This window comes from Cupressus sempervirens, chromosome 10 (assembly GCF_028749045.1).
Source record: "Cupressus sempervirens isolate cs-2001-9-10 chromosome 10, ASM2874904v1, whole genome shotgun sequence".
In the NCBI taxonomy this organism is placed as follows: Eukaryota; Viridiplantae; Streptophyta; class Pinopsida; order Cupressales; family Cupressaceae; genus Cupressus; species Cupressus sempervirens.
In genome coordinates this window covers 17156788-17179955 of record NC_143127.1, presented here as the reverse complement: position 1 = coordinate 17179955, position 23168 = coordinate 17156788, and the positions used below count along the sequence as shown (strand labels likewise).

General features: G+C 38.5%; 1 protein-coding gene across 1 annotated transcript in view; it reads right to left on the bottom strand.

Annotated features, from left to right (window-relative positions):
- Positions 1–23168, bottom strand: part of LOC149532345 (uncharacterized) — a 99535-nt gene that overhangs the window by 23035 nt on the left and 53332 nt on the right. The window contains exons 2-3 of the mRNA XM_089804935.1: positions 7014–7220; positions 6569–6802 (exon numbers count right to left, since the gene is read on the bottom strand). Of these exons, the coding sequence (XP_089661061.1) occupies positions 6569–6802; positions 7014–7220 (441 nt within the window). The remainder of the gene's footprint in view (positions 1–6568; positions 6803–7013; positions 7221–23168) is intronic.

Genomic DNA, 23168 nt, shown 5'->3' with positions numbered 1-23168 from the left:
AAATTATCCGCAAAGTCTGACTCTCCTTCCGTTAATGATACTACATACAGGCAACTAGCAGGCAGCCTCATCTACCTCTCTACTACTAGGCCTGATATCAACTTCGCAGTTAGCTATATTTCATGCTTTATGACAGCTCCTAAGGCTGATCATTGGATGGCCGCAAAGCGTATGCTTTGTTATGTGAAGAGCAGTTCAGATTATGGACCTCTGTACTCTCGAAGTTCTAATCCTAAACTCAATGGGTTCACAAATTTAGATTGGGCAAGCTCTGTTGATGATAAAAAGTCAACTTCTGGTGATGTGTTCAATTCGGGATCTAGTGCAGTCACATTGACCAGTAAGAAGCAGCAGGTTGTTTCTCTCTCCCCTACAGAGGCCGAATACAAATGGACTGTTAAGGCAAGATGTGAAGTTGTTTGGCTTTTTCGGATGCTTGGGGATATGCAGGTGTCACCAGTAGAACTAACTACTCTGTTTGTTGATAACAAAGGCGTTATCAAGTTAGCACAAAATCCAATCTTCCATGAACGAACCAAGCATGTGGATGTTCACTGTCACTACATACGCTAGCTGGCTAAAGACAAGACTATAGATTTGCAATATATTCCTAGCACAGATCGGACAATAGACATTCTCACCAAGCGTCTTGGTCCTGATAAGTTTGTTAAATTCGGAAGATAGCTTGGCGTTCTAGATAGATTAACCATTAAGGGAGGGTATTATGATAATAGATAATCGTCTATTATTAGTTAATGGTAATCTATTGTAAATATCTAGTTAGCTTTTGTTAGCTTTAGCTTTTTTAGCTTTCTTTGTTAGAATAGAACGTTTCTATTCTTTACAATTATTTCCTAAAGAAACATCATTTTATTCTTTTGTATATAATGACCTTTCAATCACTGTTAATAACAAGCAAGTATTTTACCAATTACTTTGTAATACAAACAAATGGAGGATTGTGAAGTTTTTCAACCCAAATGTAACATGTTGTAGATTGGGGAGATAGAGGAGGTCAACAGGGACAGTTTTCCTCCAATAGATGAAGAGTATTAAGGAGTGGCACGAGTGGATGATATTACTTACCCACCATTTGAAAGAGAAGATGTGAAGAAGATAAATCTCAACGATGAAGATAATCCAAAGGTGATCCTTGTCAGTGATGATTGGAACTCCGCTCTAAAGGCAAAAACATTTAAGATTTTCATGGAATACAAGGACCTTGAGGGGATACCACCGAAATTGTGTGCATCGATCTCCCTTTGTACCAGGTGCATAACTTGTATGGAAGAGGCCCTACCGATGAATAAAAATTACATTGTCAAGGTATATGAGGAAATCGAGAAAATGTTGGATGTGGTTAAAATATTTGAAGTGGAAATGAGTGAGTGGGTCTCACCAATTGTCATTTAACTCATGGAGGCAAACCAGATAAAAATTACTGTGGATGCTAGATGCCTTTCACAATTGAACATTCAACCTTGGAAGCATTTCCTGCAACATGAAATAGGTAAACATGCCTTGAAAATTTTCCAGATATAGCGTTTAGCAGCAATTGTTAAAGAATGCAAGGATCAAAGAGTGAACTGAAAATGCATAGAAAACCCTCAAATTTCAGCATCATTCCAAATTCACCATGTCAACCTCAGAAATGCCTGGGTTCACTTTACAACATTTTTTAATGATTCTGACTGGTACAAACTGGACACTGTGAGAACCCGCAGTCAATCCCAAGCCATAATTGATTCCGGTATGACTCATACCTGCAAATTGTGAAATTTCCAACCAATTTGGTGACATTGAAACCAAGAATAAGATATCTTAATGAAATCTTTATATGCAGTTAGCTGGGAAAACAATGTAAAAGCAGAAACCGCTGCATTGTAAACAAAATTTAATTGTCAATATAAACTCTTGTCAGAATGAAGCTCGTGAATCTCGAAGAAGAATTGGCTGACAATCAAACAAGTCCACAATTGACTTCTTAAATATGATTATAAGCTTTTAGCAGATTAAAAACAACTTAAAATTGGGTAAATTTCATGTTAAAAATAAATAAATTTATCTCATACTAATTAGGATTATTTTCAAAAGCTATCTTTTTAGAAATTTGAGTTATGGTCTTGATAAGAAGAAAAATATTTGTTTGTTCAACTTTGTTGGCAATGTCCAATTCTGAGTTTATTGTTTCTTCCTAAATACTTAAGGTGAAGTAGTGTTAGCAACCAAATAAATTTTCATGCTAAGCCTTATACTGCGTCTTTTAAAGGATAAACCAATTGTGGCCACCATATATTCAACAGACCAAACATAACCTTCCCACAAGCAGCATTTGTAATGTCCCTTATTTAAGGTTAACCTTACAAATAGACATTAACGAGTCAAAAATTTGCATTACCAATCGCAAACAAAACTAAATGTTTTTGGCATCTAGGCTCAAAACATAGACACTGAGAAGCACCTACCCTTCAGCTTAGCAATATTCCAGCTGTTGATGTTTGGTAGCTTTAGTAGAATAAATTTGTGAGATTAATTAATATACTTAATAATGATATATATATGATTAAGATTATCATTATATTAATTACATTAATGAATAGACATGTCCCGTGAAGGGACATGTCTCCTCTTGGTTTATTCCTCATACAAATACAAAGAGATCGCTGCCATTTGGAAAACACATATCGAGCATTATGGCAATGTTATTACATTTGCAGTGGTCCTCAGAAAAACAACATAGTATCAAAGCCAGGTTACTTCCTGAATGCATTCATTGATGGAAGAAAGCATTAAAAACGCCCGCTACTACAAATCATGTCCATCTGCACTAAGGCAATGTGTGAGCCACTCAATTCAGGAAAGTCTATTGAGGTGTGTCATTGAGCCATCAAATAAATCGCATCATGTGGTTTTTCATACCCATGTCATAAACAAGACCTACGGGAGCAAATGCTTTGTCAGGATTTAGGTTACTTGTGTTGTTGTGCACAAATAAAGAGGACTCAAACTGTGTAGGCAGTTTTGATTATCGTTGGGATCGATTCTGCGAGCAGATTTGATTATCATTGGGAAGCAAATGTTTTGAAAATATTGTAAAGTCTTTGAAATGGATAATAATAATAAATGGACAAGTCTTATATTATCGTGAGAAATAATAAAATAAATTGCTATTATCAAAGCTTTCAAAAAGCTTTAGTTTGATGTGGAATTTGAGATGTTTGACTAATAAGCTTGTGGCATGATTAAACAAGGAGTCCGGAGGAATTACTTGAGATTTTTTGGCCTTTGTCTCGCCATTTTTTTTACGAAGCAAGCCTTAATATTTCCTTTTTGTGTTGGAAATTTTCCATTGCAAAATAAGTGGTGAACAACCACATTTAAGTCAGTTCGCTATTTGGCGGACATAGGGAGACTATAGCTATGAGACTCTTCTTGCTAGGAATGATGCTTGTATACACAACAAGTATCATCGACTCTCGAAGAAGCCCATTTGGCTATAACAAACTAAAAGCTTCAATTTCTGCTGTCGGAACTACAAAGTATCTCTACAATATAATAATATATTAAAGCAGAAAGCCAAGGCTTATCAGGACATTTGACAGAGGGGATCATTATAATTGCCAGAAGAATGGAAAAACTTTGGATTAAAATTATTTAATCAGTCAATAATACCAAGGTTGGTCTCTTATAGCCAGAAGAATGGAAAAACTTTGGATTATAATTATTTAATTAGTCAATAATACCAAGTTCGGTCTCTTATAGCCTCTTATTTGGATAATATTCTCCTTAGCTTAAGACAAGTCACAGTGTTATGTACACAAACCTCACCTAAGGATCGACCCAAGATGACAGACTTTGTACAAAATTTAGAAGGAGAAGGCATGGCACAACATTGGTAGGAATGGCAGCAACTTGGAAGTAACTTGCTGGAAAGAACACTCAACATTGCCTCAAATATTTTAGTGGACTGAGGATTCTACATATAACTGCCTTTCAACTTTCTGCAAAAAGATGATTATTGTGGGGCTCCTATGTTATCAGTTATTTGAAAAGGAAGTATTTGGTTCGTATTAGTTATGAGACTACGAAGCAAAGAAAAAATATGAAAAAAAATGCATGGGTGAAATTTGTCATATGAAAGGAGGGCAGAACGACAATTTGGAAAGGAGCAGGAGTTTTGAAGGCACAGGAGAAGCATATCATACTATACAAAATTCCATTACGGAACACATCACCAATGTGGAATAAGGGGCAGTACCCCCAGCCAAGGTGAAAGGAGTGTCACTGAAATAAAAGGACATTAAACACATAGACCCGGGTATGTAGGGGTCCCACCTATCAAGGTGACTCAACATTATCATATGTAGAAGATGCAGAGTTAGTACAATATAAAAGAGAGATCAACAAAGGTGATAAATGTTAGGCAAAAGAGATGAAAGAACATAGAAGATAACAATGGAGATATGATTATATATTGTTCACCTTAAATTATGTTTAAGAGTATTATATATGATAAACTCTAATTTAGTATAGGTATATTTCTTTTATTTATTTAAGCATCGATTTTTTAAAAGAAAAGATATTAGTAGATGATAATTCATTTGAAAAGACTAATAAAATCTCTTATGAAGGGATGATCATAAGCTTCTAGTGCTGGTATAAGAGATGGATACATTCTCATTTGGATGACACGATCAAGTTAAATGTAACTCTTAGTGTCAATATGAGAGATGGGTATTGTTACTCATTTGATCAACTCTACTTAAAGAAATTATCACTATACATAGAAGGAAAAATAATTGATATGAGATTCAAAGGAAGTCTGACACTTTGGTAAAGGCAAGTTTTGATAAGAAGCTCAGAAGATTGATGTTTAGAGGGAGTCTAACACATCCATCTGAAGGAGCAGATAGAGGATATGTTTTTGTTGATCCTTGAAGATATTGATCATATCAGAATTAGAGGGAGTTTTGACTTCATGTAAAATTTTGGTATCATGCATGTGATTGCATGATTTAATGGGCCTAATCCTTTTGTACATCATGAGGAAGTGACAACTTCCAAATGATCATCACTTATATTTGCAGAAGTTATTGAAAGGTGACGATCTTACAATGACTTGATTTTCTATTTTGATGGATATCTTACAATGTCTATGCAGATCATGATAGATTATACTTTGCATGATGGATGTTTATATGGTAAGCATTATGAGAATGTGTGTGCACATACCTTATAAACGTTTTTTGAATACATGGTGAATGTTATCCAAATTGATGTTCTAGAGGGCCATTACACAAAGTACTTGGTGAATATAATGCGACTAAATGGCCTGGAGATCATTACTCCCAAAACTTGGTGAACATTTTTCATCTCGATATTCTGAAAAGCCATTACTCAAAGAGTTTTTGGTGAATGTCATGTGTTGATATTTTGGGAGACCAATACTCATGATATTAGATGTGATATCAAACATTATTTGAGTATTTGGTGAATATCATTGATAATCAAGAGGACCAATACTCATGATATCAGATGTGATATCAAACCAAATTTGTGAATTTGGTGAATATCATTGATATTCAAGAAGACCAATCCTCATGATATCAAAATGATGGATATCTCCTTAATCTTGCTAGCTTGATATTAATTTAAGGTGATACATGTGTTCATCCTCCCTAGCTAAAAGAGGGAGCATTGATGTTTGGTAGCTTTAGTAAGATAAACTTGTAAAATTAATTAATATAACTAATATATATATATATATATATATATATATATGATTAAGATTATCATTATATTAATTGCATTAATGAATAGACATGCCCCATGAACGGACATGTCTCCTCTTGGTTTATTCCTCATACAAATACAGAGAGATTGCTATCATTTGAAAAACACATACCAAACATTATGGCAGTGCCATCACATTTGCAGCGGTCCTCAGAAAAACAACACCAGCCAGGCCTCCAAGAAGAAATTTGTACTTAATCATTGTTGTTATATTTTGACAATAGGCCCATAGGGTTCTTGCCAGCTTGAGTGATGTGTCCAATAAAACAATCACTTGCTAGATCATTTAGAAGATGGCTGCAGATAGTTAGGAATAGCACATACTCATGGAAAGAGAATACCATGTCTGAGGGTGTCCTTTGTTGCATGTCATATTGATCTCTCAGGGATTAAACACTCCAAAGACACTTTCATGTAGAAGAAAATCCAAAATAGCATAACAAATGAAATCTTATTCTTTATAAAATTAAAGCACCCAAACATGAAAAATTCAAAAGCGGAAACAATATTTAATATTATATGAGAGATGAGTCAGTATTGCCCAGACTCCATACAATGCAAACTTCCATTTGATTTCAATGCAATATAAACAAATCAATGTATGTCCTAAGCAATTAGGACAGATAAGATATTGATCATATATATGTGGCTTCATAATCATGTCTAAGGAGACACAGAATGCATAGATGGCAACTAAATTACATTTCATCTAAAGAAATTACTGAGTCTGTCTCATGAGATAAATCATATTTGACAGGAACTTGTCAGTACATACAGCCAGAAAATGTGTAACAGTAGGCCGATAGAGAATAGCTTTGCGTGGATTTGGTGGCAAAGTTGGGTCGGTTATATCCTCAGCAGGAATCATGCGACTTGATCCTGTCTGCACAGCAAAAGATCCATTTATTCCCGAATCCCCTGTACGCACCTGGTAGAAGATCCCACTAGGTTCCCACTCTAAACACTGAAGCATTCTGAAGGTATCCAAAGTAACCTCAGCAAACTTAATCTGTCGAAGACCACATGAAGACATCCACAATCAGTTGAATATAAAGTTACACGGGATTTGAAGCATCTTAAACATAAATAGCATTTTAGTCAGTGTGTAGGAGTCTTATATACTCTAGACAATGAGTCAAAACTTTTGAGCAGACTAGCACCTAGTAACACTGTTAAACATAAATAACCTTTATTAAATGTACTTTATAAGGATTCCTAACCTCATTGTGATGATAGCTTGTCAATATTGCATCTCGTAATTTTAGAGCCTGCCTGCTTTCCAAGCTAGCAACACGGGGAATTGAATTTGGATGTGGATCAAGTCGCACACTATAACGCAAAGGCCTGCTGTTTGAAAAAGTACTATCTGCTTTCATAAATCGAATAATTTCTTGCACCACTCGCTTCCACTCTTTAGCATCTGTCTCCTGAAAACCAAAATCAAAAGCAGACTTACACGCATCACTCTCCAAACACAGAAAGGCTTGACAATGTTGACATCCACAAATAAGTGTAAAGAAACAAATTCCTGCATAGTTCCTACTCTGAATTAAAGCTCAAACAGAAATGTTCTAAGATGCAAAAACTTCAGGTTTACCATGTATGTTTTGTTATTCAATATTTTAAAGCACCACACTCAGTGGCCCATCACCAGGAGGAAAATCAAAACTATGATATTGATATAAGGATAAAACTGTGTAGTATTTTACTCGAACTCAAACCTACACAGTTGAATCCTGATAGCAATATCACAATTTGACTTGCTGTGGAAAATATCTCCTATTTATTGAAAAATGTACAGATTAAACTAACAATAGATCTGATAGTTTCCTTGATCTAATCGAAAGTCAAAACTGTGATATTGCTATAAGATAAAACTGTGTAGTTTGCAAGTGAAACACCTACACAGTTGAATCCAGATAGAAATATCACAATGTGACTTGATGTAGAAAATATCTCCTACTTATTAAAAATGTACTGATCAAAATAATAATAGATCTGATAACTTCCTCGATCCAATCCAATTGAAATTTACATTGAATAAATAAATGATCATTTTGTCTGACAAGCATTGACAGCACTATAGGATAGTACATAAGCTATGATGATTTTCTGTGTTACAATCACTTTTAGTTCCAGTTCATCATAAGACAAATCTGCCAAGTTAAAAGACCCCATCCCTAACTCAACAGCGACAAAACCAAGGACCCCGTCCCTAGTTTATCAAAAGGTAAAAACAGACCTCATTCTTCCAAACCTTGACTCGCCTCATGACATAGGACCACATCTGGTGACAATACCAAGGACCCTGTCCCTAGCTTGCCCTATTCCTTTCAAATAGAACCCTATTTAGGTCCATCTCACTAGAATTTATTTGAGGTTCAGCGCAGCTCAAACTCTCAATGTCCCTCTTGCAATGCTCAAGCGTAAAGACAAATGGAATGCCAATTTCACTACATTGAAAGCTGATTTTAGAAAATGGATCAAATGCTATCTCCATTCCAACAAATTAAAACAATCCCTTAAACTCGCGCTAGGAAAAAAAAAAAAAAATTTAACTTTGAAAATTGATCCTCCCATCAAACTTCTTAGATCTGCACGGCATGAAAAAAGGAGGATCAATCCCACATGACGTGGCTTCATGAAAGAAAGGCCAATAACACAATTTTTTCCATCTCAAAGCTCATTGATGTGATGCAGGAGCATCGAGCTTGGATTTTGGTGGAGTTATGCTTTTCATGGTTAGGGATGTGTTGGAGACACATTGGGGAACCTTTCCTCATGAGTGCATAGAGATTGGAGTTATCATGTTGAAGTTAAAACTATTTTACCTCACAAATGGAGCTGTATTTTCTGGTTAACACAGGCAATTTGCGGGGAGTGTAACTAATTATCCTTAATGAATGAGAGGTTGCACACTTTAGGGATTAAAGAGGGCCTAGAGTTCTACCTTCTTTCAAAGGCGCAAGTCCTAATTCATTAGGAGTTGGGAGATATGGTCATTTTCCTAACGCATTATTTTTTGCCAGTTTTCGCGTCAAGTTCCTCAGTGTGACTTTCATGATGAATGCACAAATATCCTTAATGAATCAGCCTTTGCGCACTTAAGGGGTTGTAGAGGACCTAAAGTACTACCTTCAGTTAAGAGCACAAGTCTTGATTCAATCGGAGCGAGGAGATATCGCCATTTTCCTCAAGTATCGATTTTCGGGCAGTTTTCGTGGAAACATGTGGAGTTTTCATCTTGCGCAATTTAGTATGAGGAAATGGGATCGTGTTAAGATAGGGACATGTTATTGGGTCATGTGTGGACCTAAATATAACTTGTCATTTAGTTTTGTTCATGTTTGTTATAGTCTTGGTTTACTCTTCCAAGGTGCACCTATATTGTAATTAAATGCTTGACTAGCCGACTTGTGGCTTAGCTGGCTATATAAGGAGCTTGTGTTGATGTAGAAATCATTATGGGATTCGTGGTCGATCATTTGGGGAGGATTCCACATCCTTAGTAGAGGAATATCTGAGATAGCGAATTTGTAGAGGAACTAGTGGCTACGGTTTAGAAACAAAAAAGGTTGCTTGGTGGCTTGCAAGCACAAGTTGAGATCTTGGAGGTTTCTACCAGATTGTTGTGTTACGGATCTGGGCTAGCTAGGAATTGAGTTGGATCTTGAGGGATCTTAAAGAACTATTGTAATTGCTTTGTATTTGGCCATAGCCGAGAAGGCCTTACAACTCGGCAATTTGCCTGTAATCAATTCTTTTATTAATAAAGAGTTGCGAATTGGTATCAGATCTTGTGTTTTTGTTTATATTTCGTTGTGTGGTTATTAGCTAGGGATTAGGACATCTACATTGGAGATTCTCCAATCTTGTATTGCATCACGATGATATTAAAACGCTTAATAGTGATGACTAGATGCCCAACATAGAAGAAATCAAAGAAGTTGTACATAATCATTTTGAAGCTCTCTATTATAATTTGGATAGAGAACACACTACTCAAGTCTCATTCCTTCATAACATTCTAAAAGTTATCATTGAGGGCATTAATAAGGTTCTTTCTCAGGCGGTTGCAATGAAGGATTTCAAAGAAGTTTTCAACACAACGAAAGATAAGACCCATGCCCTGACGGTATCTCGAGCTCCCACCACGGTTTCTTTGAGTTTGATCTAATTGATGTTGATCTACCAAAAATAATTAAATATTATGATTGTTTTTAAAGAATTACACACTAGAACCAAAAAAGCAAAGAAAAATAATGCCATAAAGCTATAGAGTTTGACATGGCTAATGCATTTGATAGATTTAACTAGGAACTCTTGGCTCCACTTTTGCAAGCTTTTGGATTACCCTTAATCTTCTTGAAATGAACCTTTGGATGTATAGTGGACCCTTCGGAAATCAGCATTTCTACCTATTTTCAATAAGCACTAGAGACCAATGAAACCTGAGGACATGCAAGTTTTTGGATTACCTTTGGTCCTTTATTCTCCTTGAAATGGACCTTTGGATGTGTAGTGGACCCTTGGCCTATCAGCATTCCCACCTATATTTATTAAGCACTAGAGACCAGTAAACCCAAGGACATGCACCTGGCCAAAAACCTACGAGTACCCAGTGCGGGGACGTCTCGAGACAAGTACTTGGAGTACCCAAGTACCCCTGCTGACTCCCAAGCTTCAGCAAACTAGGGCAACACCCACCCACCACACCTCTTCAATGCTTGGGGACTCTTGGACGTCTCAGGACATTAGGGGGACTCTTAGGCATCCCCCTGACTCCCAAGGGACTTCAGGCGTTGATCATGATTCATATCATGCTACTCATTGTAATCATCTTTACAATATTTGAATATTTAATAGAACTAATAAAAATGAAAATCCTCTTTGGTAATAATTTGAATTTCTATTTGAATGTTACTACAGTAATGGGTATGTTATTATGTTGAATGTTCAGCGATTCTAGCCCATGTTGCAATTTTCTATGTTCAAGTATTTCAAGAATCAATTTGGTATGTTATACTGAAACATCATTTCATAATAACTAGCATTTCAGGTTCTATATGTATAGTATGCAGCACCCTTCCCCTCCTCCCCCAAACAATCACCGCCTCCCCCACCGCCATCCCCAAATTGACACCCTTTTTCCCCGTCACAATGTCCCTCTGTGCTGGTGTTACATTGTTGGAGACATATGCCAAGGCTGTCCCATTTCTCCTTTATTTATATCTCACTTCAGCTGATAATTTATGTATATCCCTCTCAATTGAAAGTAGAGACAAGGCCATTATGAAAGTTAAGGTTGTCAGTGGGATAAAGGAGACTACTCGTGCTCAATTTGTTTAAGACACTAGATAATTGGCAGTGAAAGGCACTAAATTGAACATTACAAAAACTGAAGTTCCGCTTAGTCAAATCCCTTCTTTCATCTGCAGTTGCTATCTATGCCAATAAGCTCAAATTATACCACATAAACGCTTATGCTGCTGAAAATAGAAGCTTTTCTCAAATCCTTTGATTGCCCAAGTGGGTGTTGGCTCCTTTAAATATTTGGGAGTCCCTATGAGATATTAACTAAAGAGTTGTGATTGCACATTAAATTTGTTAGAAAAGATTGTTAAGCGTAGTTTTTAAGTTTTAGCAATGGGGGCTTAGTTTTGTTGGTAAACTACTCTTGATCAAATCTGTTATCTTTGGCCTTTTCTAGCTCATTATCTGCAATGCTTCTGTCTCAATTATCTAAGTATTGGATCATAAATTAGGAATTTTTATGGCAAGGAAGCAAGCAATCTCATGAGAAGAAATTCAATCTTGTTAGTTGGAACCAAGTTACAAGAGAAGCCTCGTGAAGGCCAAGACATTATATCTATTTCACCATAAGCATTGCTCTTGCGGCTAAGCTATGTTACCCCTGATTTTCAGGACAAGGGGATGGGGAAGCGGGTTTCCAGGACAGATTTTTTTTTTCCCTCAAAGTAGGGGACGGTTGTGGGAACTGTTGACACAAACGTTTGCACCCATGCTTGACGTATAACCCTCAAGCAACCTTGTGTAATATGGAAACAACCTCAAGCATGGATGCAAACTTCTGCGCAAACAAGGTTGCTTGATGGTTATACCTCAAGAATTAAATCTATGGGACAGCCAAAGGAAAGGTTTCTGGAAGTTTCAGTATTTCTGAGACATCCCAAAAACAGGTAAGGGTCAAATTTTCCTGAAAACACATCTGTGGGTAACACAGGGGCTCAGCTTGTTTAGACTATGAGAAATACAACAATGATTCTTTTGATTCTTACCCCCAAAATGCAATGATGTAAAACAAGAAGCAAATGTACTCAATACCATACAACAATTACCAGGGGCTTCTAAAATCTAGACTTTAACAGCCAAGTCTGCTAGACCAATCAAAAGAAATATTTCTTAATACCCTAGAAATGGACGTTCTTTTACATGTTCACAAGAGCCTAAATCTTCGGAGAAGGTTGGCTTCCTTACAATTAGGATGCACCTGACTACAACTTTTGAGGGAAAGGGAGAAATATTGCATGTAATTTTAATTGCTGAAAGGGAAAGGGGGTGATGCACTAGATTAAAATTTGGTTACTTTCTCCACCTAGGACTGCATTATACATCAATAAATTCCTCAAAAATACACACCTCTCAACTCTACTCTTATTTCCTAGAACTCATATGCATATCAGAACTAATTAGATGCTACAAGGAAGTTGCATTCACTTATATAGCATTCATAACACAAATAGATACAGCATACTAACTTCAGAAAATAAGAAAGAAACATCTGGCGTAAGGCAAATAATATGCACAAGAAACAAAATGGTGAGAATAGGTAAAAACAGAGAATTCTAATACTTCAAGGCATAAAGAAATTACATATATAGAGCAAAATGCTATTGCAAAGTACCGAAGAATAAACCAGAAAATGTACAAAGATGCCTTTAAAAAAAATCAGGCATAACTTTGTTATAGTAATGAAGTTCAAACTCCAACTACACTGAGTTAAGATTACAGAATGCAATCAAGAAATATCAGATAAAATTTGATTTTGTGTGTATATTTGATCATGGAAGTGTCAAAGAACAACCAGAAATGAAGACACATGTAGAAGGAAGAGATAACCCAAGTAGAATAAATAAGATCAAATCTTAATTCAATGCATCTTTGATCATGAAATGATAGAAAATGGGCCAATAAATGCCCCTACAGTCAAGAAAATCCTATGTTACTTGGGGACGCGTTTCCACCCCTAAACCTGAAGTTTCGGAAACGGAGACGGTTTCGGGGACGAGGGGACGGCAGGGGACGTTTCCCAGACGTCCCCACTTGGAGAAGAAAACAGGAAACGCGTCCCCGAAACGTCGAAAACGATGATATCTCAATAGTCTCTACGGACGATGTACATATACTTTCCCGAAGGGGTGACTCAACTGTCACGCACCCTTATGGATACAATTCTACCCATCAGCTACAATATAGAATTTACCGACAACACACCATTTTGGTTGTTCTTAGCTGATGAGATGGACAAGTTTTTAAATTTGAATTTGTCTCATGGACAAGAGAAGACCTCTGGGCATGAAAGAATTCAAGGGTTTGTTTGATTAAATAGGCTCTTGCCAACATGTAAAACTGCATTCATTTCTAGGGTATTAAGAATATTTCTTTTGATTGGTTTAGCAGACCTGGCTGTTGAAGTCTAGATTTTAGAGGCCCCAAGTAATTGTTGTATGGTATCTAGCACAATTGCTTCTTATTTGCCATCATTGCTTTGGGAGTAAGAATCTAGTAATTGTTGTATGGTATCTAGTACAATTGCTTCTTATTTGCCATCATTGCTTTGGGAGTAAGAATCTTCTTTCAAAAGAGTCATTGTGGTATTTCTTTCAGTCTAAACAAGATTAGACATGGTGTTATCCCCGGATGCGTTTTCGGGAAAATTTGATGCTTCTATGTTTTTGGGACGTCCCAAAAACCTTGGAACTTCCAAAAACCTTTCCTTTGGCTGTCCCATAAAATTAATGTTTCAATTTTGTAATTTTTTTTGACTTCCACTATCATGTGAACTTTAAAGTTAAATTATTTAATGCAAACATTTTGTGTTACGGTTCTATAATTTGTCCCATTACAGATAACCAATTAGAGACACCATTCATGGGCTAAGTTTTGTTTGTTGTCGACAAAACAAGTGTTGGATGTTTTCAACATATTCTTGGGCACTCGAAAGTGTGTTTTTGACATCCAAGGAGGTTGGCTTATTGTAGGAAGATTCTATTACTCCTTAGACATGATTGCAGGTTGAAACTGTTGTGTGTTTCCAACTTTTTGCATGATCGCAGGTTGTTTGGAGAGAAGTAAATATCTGATGCAAATATGTGCAGGCCAGAAATTTTTTGTTTTTGTGCATGCGTTGTTTTTTACCAATGACTGCCACATGACCTAAGAGCAAAATATTTATTGCTGAACTGCATTTTTTTGCTTCTACATGCGACACAAGCACTTTTTCTTCTTTTGTTGCCACTTGCAGAGGGTATGGGTATGATTTTCTCTATGTTACCCCAAGTTTTCGGGACGAGGGGACGGGGGGACGGGGAAATGGGTTTTCGGGACGGTTTTTTTTTTTGCCGAAACAAGGGGACGGTAGGGGACGGCTATATATATATATATATATATATATATATATCTGAATTTTATCTGAATTTTCAAATATATTCATCAATTCTACATTCATCATAACAACATAGTTTAAAATTATCAATTTCATTCATCAAATAATGATTCATCAATGATCATAGAGCATAGCAATCAGCATCTAATCGAATCATCGTAGAAAATTTTAAATAGCATCATTTTCAATCATCATTTAAGTACTTAAGATACCATTAGCACATAATGAAATGAGTCAAATAAGAGAATGAAAAACATCAACTCTCAATAAAATGGAAACATTGAATAGATAAAGACTCAAACTTTAAAGTTTTAAACTTTTGAAGTATCAACTATAGTGTATCAATTATCATATAATATTATAATGTCAAGACAAAACACTCCAAGTTTGAAACATCAAAGTCAAAATGAAAACAAAAGATACTAAGGCAGCTGCCCCTAATCATCCATATCAAAGTCACTATCACTATCATCCTTGTTGATGCGAGTTTTGTGTCACTACATAACATATTAGTAATTGGATGCTTGATACGGAATATCAAATACACAATTCCTCTCTTGAAAAGTTATCTCTCATGGGACATGAGTATAACTCCAATGTTCCTTACACCGTTGGATACTCGCTCAGTTTTATCAATGTGATTTGCTGGTAATCACGTAGGCGGCCTTACGTTTTCTTGTTTGAGAAAAATTTGGATCTTGGTGAGAAAATGGAGATGGTGGTTCGGTGTGAATGCTAGATGATGTTGATGGTGCGATGATGGCAATGTAGGGTGAATGGCGATGGAAGGTGAGAATGCCGATGTTTTGGTTTACTTCTCTAACTAACCTCTTCTAAGCATGAAATTTGGCTACTCAACTACTCCTACTCCTAAGAATGGAAGGTTAGCAGATGGACGGGGATCGAATCTAATGAAGGCTAACCAGCGGCCCTACCTCCATAGATGCAACGCTTCAAAGGAAAGTAAACTAGATCACCACACAAAGCCTCCCAACCAGCCGCTAGGATGCTAGTGGCCTAGTGTTGACCCCTATCAAACATCTACCAAAGCTACCATGCAACTATCCATTTTATTTTACTCTTACTCTAACAACTTGAAATGAAATTGCTTCAACTTGAAAAGAAAATTTAACTATATGGAAGTAGAAAACATGCAATAACACCCAATGTTCTTAGTCAACATGCAATGAAAAAGAGAGCACTTTGGTATTATTTTCGCAACAATTTCTCCAACCCCTCCCTTTACAAATGAGAGCCAATGGCCTTATATAGAGGTCCAAAATACAATGGACGGTAGAGATCAAAACAAGATCGACGATCCAGATTGGATCCAAAAACCCTAATTAGGGTTGCCACCCCATCGGCCAATGAGAAGATGCCACCTCATCAATGGACCAATGAAAAAAGTGCAAAAGTGGCAACCAATGAGAAGGCACCAAAATGGTGGCCAATCAGAAACAAACACTTGTCCTATTCTAGAAGAAAGAGAAAGTTGCCACTTGGGCTTACATAAGATGATCTTCTAATATAATTCTTCCTTTTTCTTTTGTTCTTTTAGCTAAGGCAATGAACTTAGCTAGCCTTTCGTTAACTTCTTCCATAGGAGGACAAGGTGTGTGCTTCGCTCGGAGTTTTGCTGACTTTGCCACGCTGTTTGCTGCTTGTAGTATCCTTTCGTGATCCTTCTCATATTCCTTTGCAAACCCAATAAAAGCATTGAGTGAGGAAAGGGTGTTCAGATGTTTCCTTTTGACGGCAGCCTTTCCTAACTCATCCAATCTCGATCCAAATCCTGTCTCACTGACATCCTCCTCTCTAATACCCTCAAAATCAAGCGCCACCCCAATGTCGCTCATCATGGTCGAAATGGAAGTGTCGACGCTTGGGCCGTGTTGTGCAATCTCATCATGAATTTCTTCAAGTGTTCTGAATCTGGTAGTCAATGCGACATACCAAGATTCAACTATGCTCAATCCTCTCTCATCAACCAACCGGGCTCTTTCCAAGTATGCCTCCGGTAGCCTAATGAACGCCTGCAGCCTAGGAATAACCAAATCCTTGATGGGAAGAAAATTCTTCCATTCCTCTTCAAATAATCTGAATTTGTTTCTAACAGTCACCAATGACTGGAATGTTGAGATGAAGGAGGGCAAGAAATTTCGCCCATCTTGGATTGTATCATAGATCCAACCCCTTACTTCATGTAACTGAGCTGATACCTCTTCTGAATTGCTCCCGCTGTCTTGAGGAAGGGCTGCCTGATGCAGCTGTTGGATTGGCTGGCAATCTCTCCAATATTTGTTTTCGGCCTCCAACTTTACTATCCTTTCGTTTGCCTTCCTCAATCTTTCTCTGATTGATGCTATGCCTTCCTGAACCTCCTCACATTCCATATCATCTGTATTTCTTCCCAAATTATGTTCTACTATTTCGTACTCCTGGGCTGCAATCTCATCCGCTGCCTTATTGACTGTTGGTATAGCAATCTGAACCCTTCGGTGACCATCACTGTCGCTTCTGATTACCCTTGCCACCGTATTTGCCATCTGTTTTTGGTTCTCGCTATCATCCTTTTCTATTAGTCCTTGGATATCATCAAGTGCGTGAGCCATTACCACCTCGCCTCTCGGCATAAGCATTTGCCTTAACCATAGTGGTGCAGTGCATCTCCCCAAATCCGGATTCGGTTCGACCAACAAAGCATCACCAACGGCCTTAGACGCCTGACTTATCTCTTCAATATCAATCGGCCCATCTTCTTCTCTACTAGTTTCTGCCATATTTCCTTGCTGGTTCTCCGAGAGAGGGGAGTACTCCGTACTTTCACTGTAGCCACTTGATTCCGAATCAGAGCTCACCTCCACTGCGGCCCCTTTATCACTCGAATTGACCTCTTGGCTTCTAGCCTTAGTTATACTCTCCCTTGACGGCGCTGCCCGCTGTCTCTTGGCTGGAGGTTCCGAACGTTCTTGGCTTTTCTCTACCTCCAAAGCCCTCTTCTTGCTATTTCTAACTGCCTCCGATTGCCGGCCACTTCCTTGACCCTTCTGTCCGATTGATTCTACTAGACCTTCCTTCGGTTTCATCATCTCATAAGTAAGGAGAACCTTTTGTCTTTGTAGCTTTCTCAACTTGGCATTATACCACGACTCGGTATGCAAATCTACTGTCCTTGTGACTGCCTCCAAGGAAGGATCCTGATGATCGTCCCAATCCACTGGATTCAACTCTGTTCCAACTACTGTCTCATAGTCTTCTCTCAACACACTACGATCATCCTCCAATTGATCGGGAATATCAAGGCCTCTCCATCTGATATCTCTCATCATGTTCACCGGCAATCTCGAGAAAGCTAGCTTTCTCACGTGAAAATCATCTTTTGCATTGGCCCAAAAGTCCTCTATAGTGGGAACATGCTTAAATTCGCTTCCATGAGATGCCTTGATAAGACCAACAGGGTCGAATCCTTGCCTTGCTCTGTACCATCCTAGATGATACCACTCCAATTCCTTTTCCGCAGCCTCAAAGGCGGCCCGATTTGGGCAACTATCATTGCCAATTATAATTGAGAAGGAAACGCCTGTTTTCCCCTCATTCCTCATTACTCTATCATAGTGCTCAAGCTGCCTAGCCAATTCCATCAAAACTACCTTGTCAGGCGGGTATCTTGGAAGCCTCTTGGGACAAACTGTACTTCCTGCCACTCTAATGTATGTGAATTGCGGGAATTGGATGAACCAACTCCCAAACTTCTTAATCCTTGCTTCTGCTTCCGATGAAAGTCTCTTAGCAGGCGCCCCTTGTAATACCCTTACTGTCTTCATGGCGAATGCATCGCAAAACATCTTGTAATCCTTGTTACTGTGCAAATGAAGCTGCGGATAGCATTCATGTACCAAATATTGCCCCGGCCCATTACCAATCTCTCCTAAGGCCCTAAGTCCCGGACTCTGATACAATCTAGCAATTAAGTAAAACAGATAGGATCCCATGTAGAATTGCCTTTGGTTTTGAACTGTTCTAAGTTGCAACTCTAAATTTTCACTTATGATCCTAGCCCAATCAAATTTTCCTTTTCCCTTTTCAATTTCATCAATGAAGAAGTACATCCAATTTTCGAATTGCATAGCTTGAGCTAGGCCCATGATCCGGCTGAGAAGAACAATGAGATCGCCATATTCCGGCTTGAAATCTGCCACTGTAAGCCTTGTTGATTTGTTAACTCCTTTCCTTCCTTCGTGTATCCAATTCCGCTTTAGATGTGAGAAGTAGGCCTCTTGGTTACCTTGAAATGATTTGGCCGCCTGATCCACCATTACAACTGTCATGCCCTTGCTCTGGGGAATATTAAATGTCTCTTCAATTGCTTGTTCGCCAATGTTGGCCAACACTCTCTTCCCTTCGCCAAAAATGATGGATTTACTGTCTAGATCAAATCTGGATGCACACTCCATAATCAATTCCGGACAAGGCAAAGTAGGAGGAAAAGCTGCTGCATGTACAATTCCACTCTTGTATATCCTCTTTGCCAAGGGGGATTGTCCTTCCTTTAGTCTGTCCCTCATCCGTATCATGTCCACTGTAGCGATATTAGTATCGGTTATTTTCTTCATTTTCGAGAAGAAGGAAGTTTTGGGCGTCATATCCTCTTTGTCTTTCTTAGCGTTTTTATCTGGCGCTAGAAGGAGGGCAAGAAATTTTCCTTTTTGAGAAACTTTCGAGATAAGTATGAAGAAGAATGGTGCTTCCTAGATCAAATCAACCTAGAGCAACTTGGAGAACACTTCAGGATCACCTTGTAGCCAGTTTGGGCTCAATTGCTTGGGAGGAAAGTGAAAACACCAGAGAGTATTTGGACACCATTGAAGTATTGAATCAAGAAGAAAGGAAAGCAAGAGCTATTGAAAGGAGAATTCAAAGGAAGTTGGAACGCCAAAGAGAATTGGAAAGGAAGCTTGAGAGAGAAAGAAAGGCGCAAAGACAAGCTCACGCTATTATCAAAGAAGACTCGAATTAGAGAATCACTTGAGTCGGGTCTGAACTATATTCAAGCTGGATAGAAAGATTGGATCTTTTTCCCCTGAAAGATTTGAGAGATTGATATCGGATAAGAGACAGAGGATATTGAGAAATACACCACACCAAGAAGAAGATTTACTTGTGTTAGAATCTCCCAAAAGGTCAAGGAATCGTCAGGTAGCTGATATCTCAAACTTAGCTAGCTCCTCAAGTGGTCAAACAATCCAAGCTTTGGTTAATTCGCCAGTTCAAGTTCAAGTTCAAGTTCAAGCCAATCAACCAACAATGGCTCAACCACCATGGATTCAAAACAATGCTTCACCCATTTCATTCCAACAGTACCATGATCTACCTAAAAATCCTGAGGTTTTTTGCTCCAAGTTTTTTGTCAATAACCCTAACCGCACAGCAGAAGAGCATATCAAAGTGTTTCAAGAGGCATTATGCAACAGAAGAATTCAAGAAGAAGATGTTGCATGTAGGCTTTTCCCCTATTCATTGAGTGAGGAACCATATTACTGGTTTGTCAATTTGCCAGCATCATCAATAACGGGATGGGTTCAACTCAGGGAAGCCTTTACTGCAAAGTTTGGTATACCCACCACACCACTGGAGTTACATAGAATGTTTGTGGACATCAGGAGACGTGATAAAGAGTCAATAAGTTCTTTCAATGATCGTTTCCATAAGGCTTACACGAGATTGCAAGCTCCTTACACAATAACAGAGGCGGGTGCATTGGAAGCATACTACAGTGCCTTAGACAGCCAGACGGCTATGTTCACAAGGATGGCGAATCCTGCTCCTACAACGCTAACTGAGGCTTACACTAAAGCAATTAAGATTGGGAGGCAATTAGGCCAACAAGGAATAGAACCTCAAGGTGTAAGGTATCCGAACAATCCAGTTCCACAACTTGCTTACCAAGCTCCTACAAATCAATTGGTGGTACACCCGAGACCTCCATTATCTCAAGCACCACCCTCAGTACCAGTTTATCTACAAGGTGCAGGTTCCTCCACGAGGACACAAGAAGAGAAGGATGAGATGAAAGAGTTGATTGACCAAGTCAAGAAGCTATCCACGGAAGTCACCTATTTGAGAAATCAGAACAATCAACTCCAAAGTTCCCATAGAAACAACCAAGGAAGCAATTATCAGAACCAAGGGAATAATTACCAGAATCAAGGTGGAAGTTATCAAGGAGGGTATCAAAGAAACCATCAAGAAGGGGGATACCAAAGAAATTATCAGGATAGAGACTACCAAAGAAACAATCAAGGTGGTGGTTATCAAAGGAACTATCAAAACAACAACTATCAAGGTAACAATCAGTCACAAGACCAAGGATATAGCAATCAGTCTAACCAAAGGAAGACTTGGAACACAGGCCCAAACAATGGAAATGTGGTGTCGCCACTTGATAATCAGGCCTCAGCGGACAGTAGACCGATAGATAGAATATTTCTAGCTGAGTCCGCTATGTCCAAATATTGCAGATTTCATGAGACTGATTTACATTTGGAGATAGGATGTGCTGAGTTCAAGAGGGCATCTAACCTGTTTCAAAACATAATAGATGAGTCAAATAGTCAGGAAGATGTGAAGGTCACGGGGTATGAGATTGTTCCATCCCCGGGATATGATCAGTGTTTGACTGTTGAGGAGTTTTCATTCCCGCCAGAATTTGAAGCATATAAAGAGCACCAAGGAAGATTTCCACCCGAATCAGCCAATGGGCCAGTTAGCGAGGTGATAAATCAAAATGAATATAACAATGAGTCGGATTTTTCTTTCCCACCTTTGGAGGATACTGTTCTAGTTCAAGGAACAGGTGGGAATCAAACATTTCAATAACCGGCTAGCAACGCAAGATTTTATCAGAGAAACAACAGGAGGAATGACGGACCCTTCACATCCTCCATTCCCCCAAATAATTTTAATACACCTCCACACCCCAATGCGAGCAATGTACCAAATGCTTCAAGGGATGCCCCTGAATACAGACAGAGTAACCATAGCAGTGGGAATGGACAACAGAATTTTCAACAGGGTACACAAAAGAACAATCAAGATGTTCAAAGATCACAGAATGTCCAGTCGACACAAGAAACAAATAGAGGAAGAACGGGAAACAACACTGTCAATAACGAAGAATTGAAGAAGTTGGGACAAAGTGTGACAGAGGAGATGAGGAAGATCAAGATCAGTCTCCCTTTGTTCGAATTACTGAAGATAGCAGAGGTTAGGGATACGTTCCTTAACAATTTGAAGGATAACAAACCACAAGGATCTCAAACTCAAAGTACAGTAACACATACTCAAGGGAGGTCTCCTCCTAATTCGGTGCATGTAATCCAAGACGCTCTAGGAGCGAATATGACAAATTCATCTCAAGAAATTTCGTATGGTGAGGGGGAGAACCCTACACAAGAGGTTGCATATGGCGACATTAGCAGTTTCAATGGCCAGTTAGGGCCTCAACCAATTTATGTGGCTCAAGGATCGACGCCTATAGAACAACAAACTCAAAAGAGTCAAAATCCGGTGAACAATAAAGAAAAGGTGAAGAAGGAAGAGATTACTCAAACAATAGATTTCGGAGTGAAGCCAAAGCAAGCACATAAGACACCTGTGGTATATTATCAAGGGAAAGAGGAACCAGCCCCATTCTTGTTGTCAGTAAGGATGTTCGGGAAGTTGCTTCACAATTGTTTGATAGATTCAGGAGCATCAAGCAACGTCATGCCTTTGAACATTTGCAGAAGGTTAGGAATCACGCCTTTGGACTCCAACAGAAGAGTTACTCAATTAGATAAAACGGAAGTGCCAGTGGTAGGAGAATTACACAATATACATATGCAGTTGGCATCTGATCCGAGGATGGTACACATGGTAGACATTTCAGTAGTGGATGTAGCCGATACCTACGGATTGATCCTAGGGAGAGATTGGGCTAGAAAATTGAATGGATATATGGCTACTGACTTCTCCCACATGTGGCTCCCATGGAAAGGTTTGGCGAATCAAATTAGAATTGATAGCACCCCAAGGTTGAGATTGACAGTGACCGAAAATGGGGAGTCAAACGAAATATTGTTTGTGGAGACAAATATGAGCACCTACAGACCAAAGAAAGTAGAAGTATTGACAATGAATATCATAAGCAAAGGAAGGGATTCCACTGAGATCCTGATTGAGTCAGATCCAGATGCTTCGTCCGATGAGGGTGAAGGCATGTTTGAAAATTTCAAGAATTTCGTGACTAGGACCGTGCAACAAGGAATGGAGTTGGGTAGCCGAACACCAGTAAGAGACTTATTATTACCCAATTGGTGCAGAATTCACAATGCATTCCACTCGGAGTTATCTTGCTCTCTGTGTATAGTAGCCTTAGAACAAGTGGAAAAGAGAATACCAGGGGCTCTAAAATGAGAAGATCAACATGGTAAACAGAAGGATGAGATTCAACAAGTTGAGAAGGTCGAGATTCAACAAGTTGATGAAGCAGAAAGCAACATGATGGGTGAAACAAAGAACCAAATTACACCACCCAGTGCGGAAATAAAAGAAGATGATGAAATAGACGAGTCGGAGAGTCTCCAAAAGGAGAAGCATCTAGAAAGAAATGGAGTATGGACTCTAAGATTCGATGGTTCCAGAACCAAAC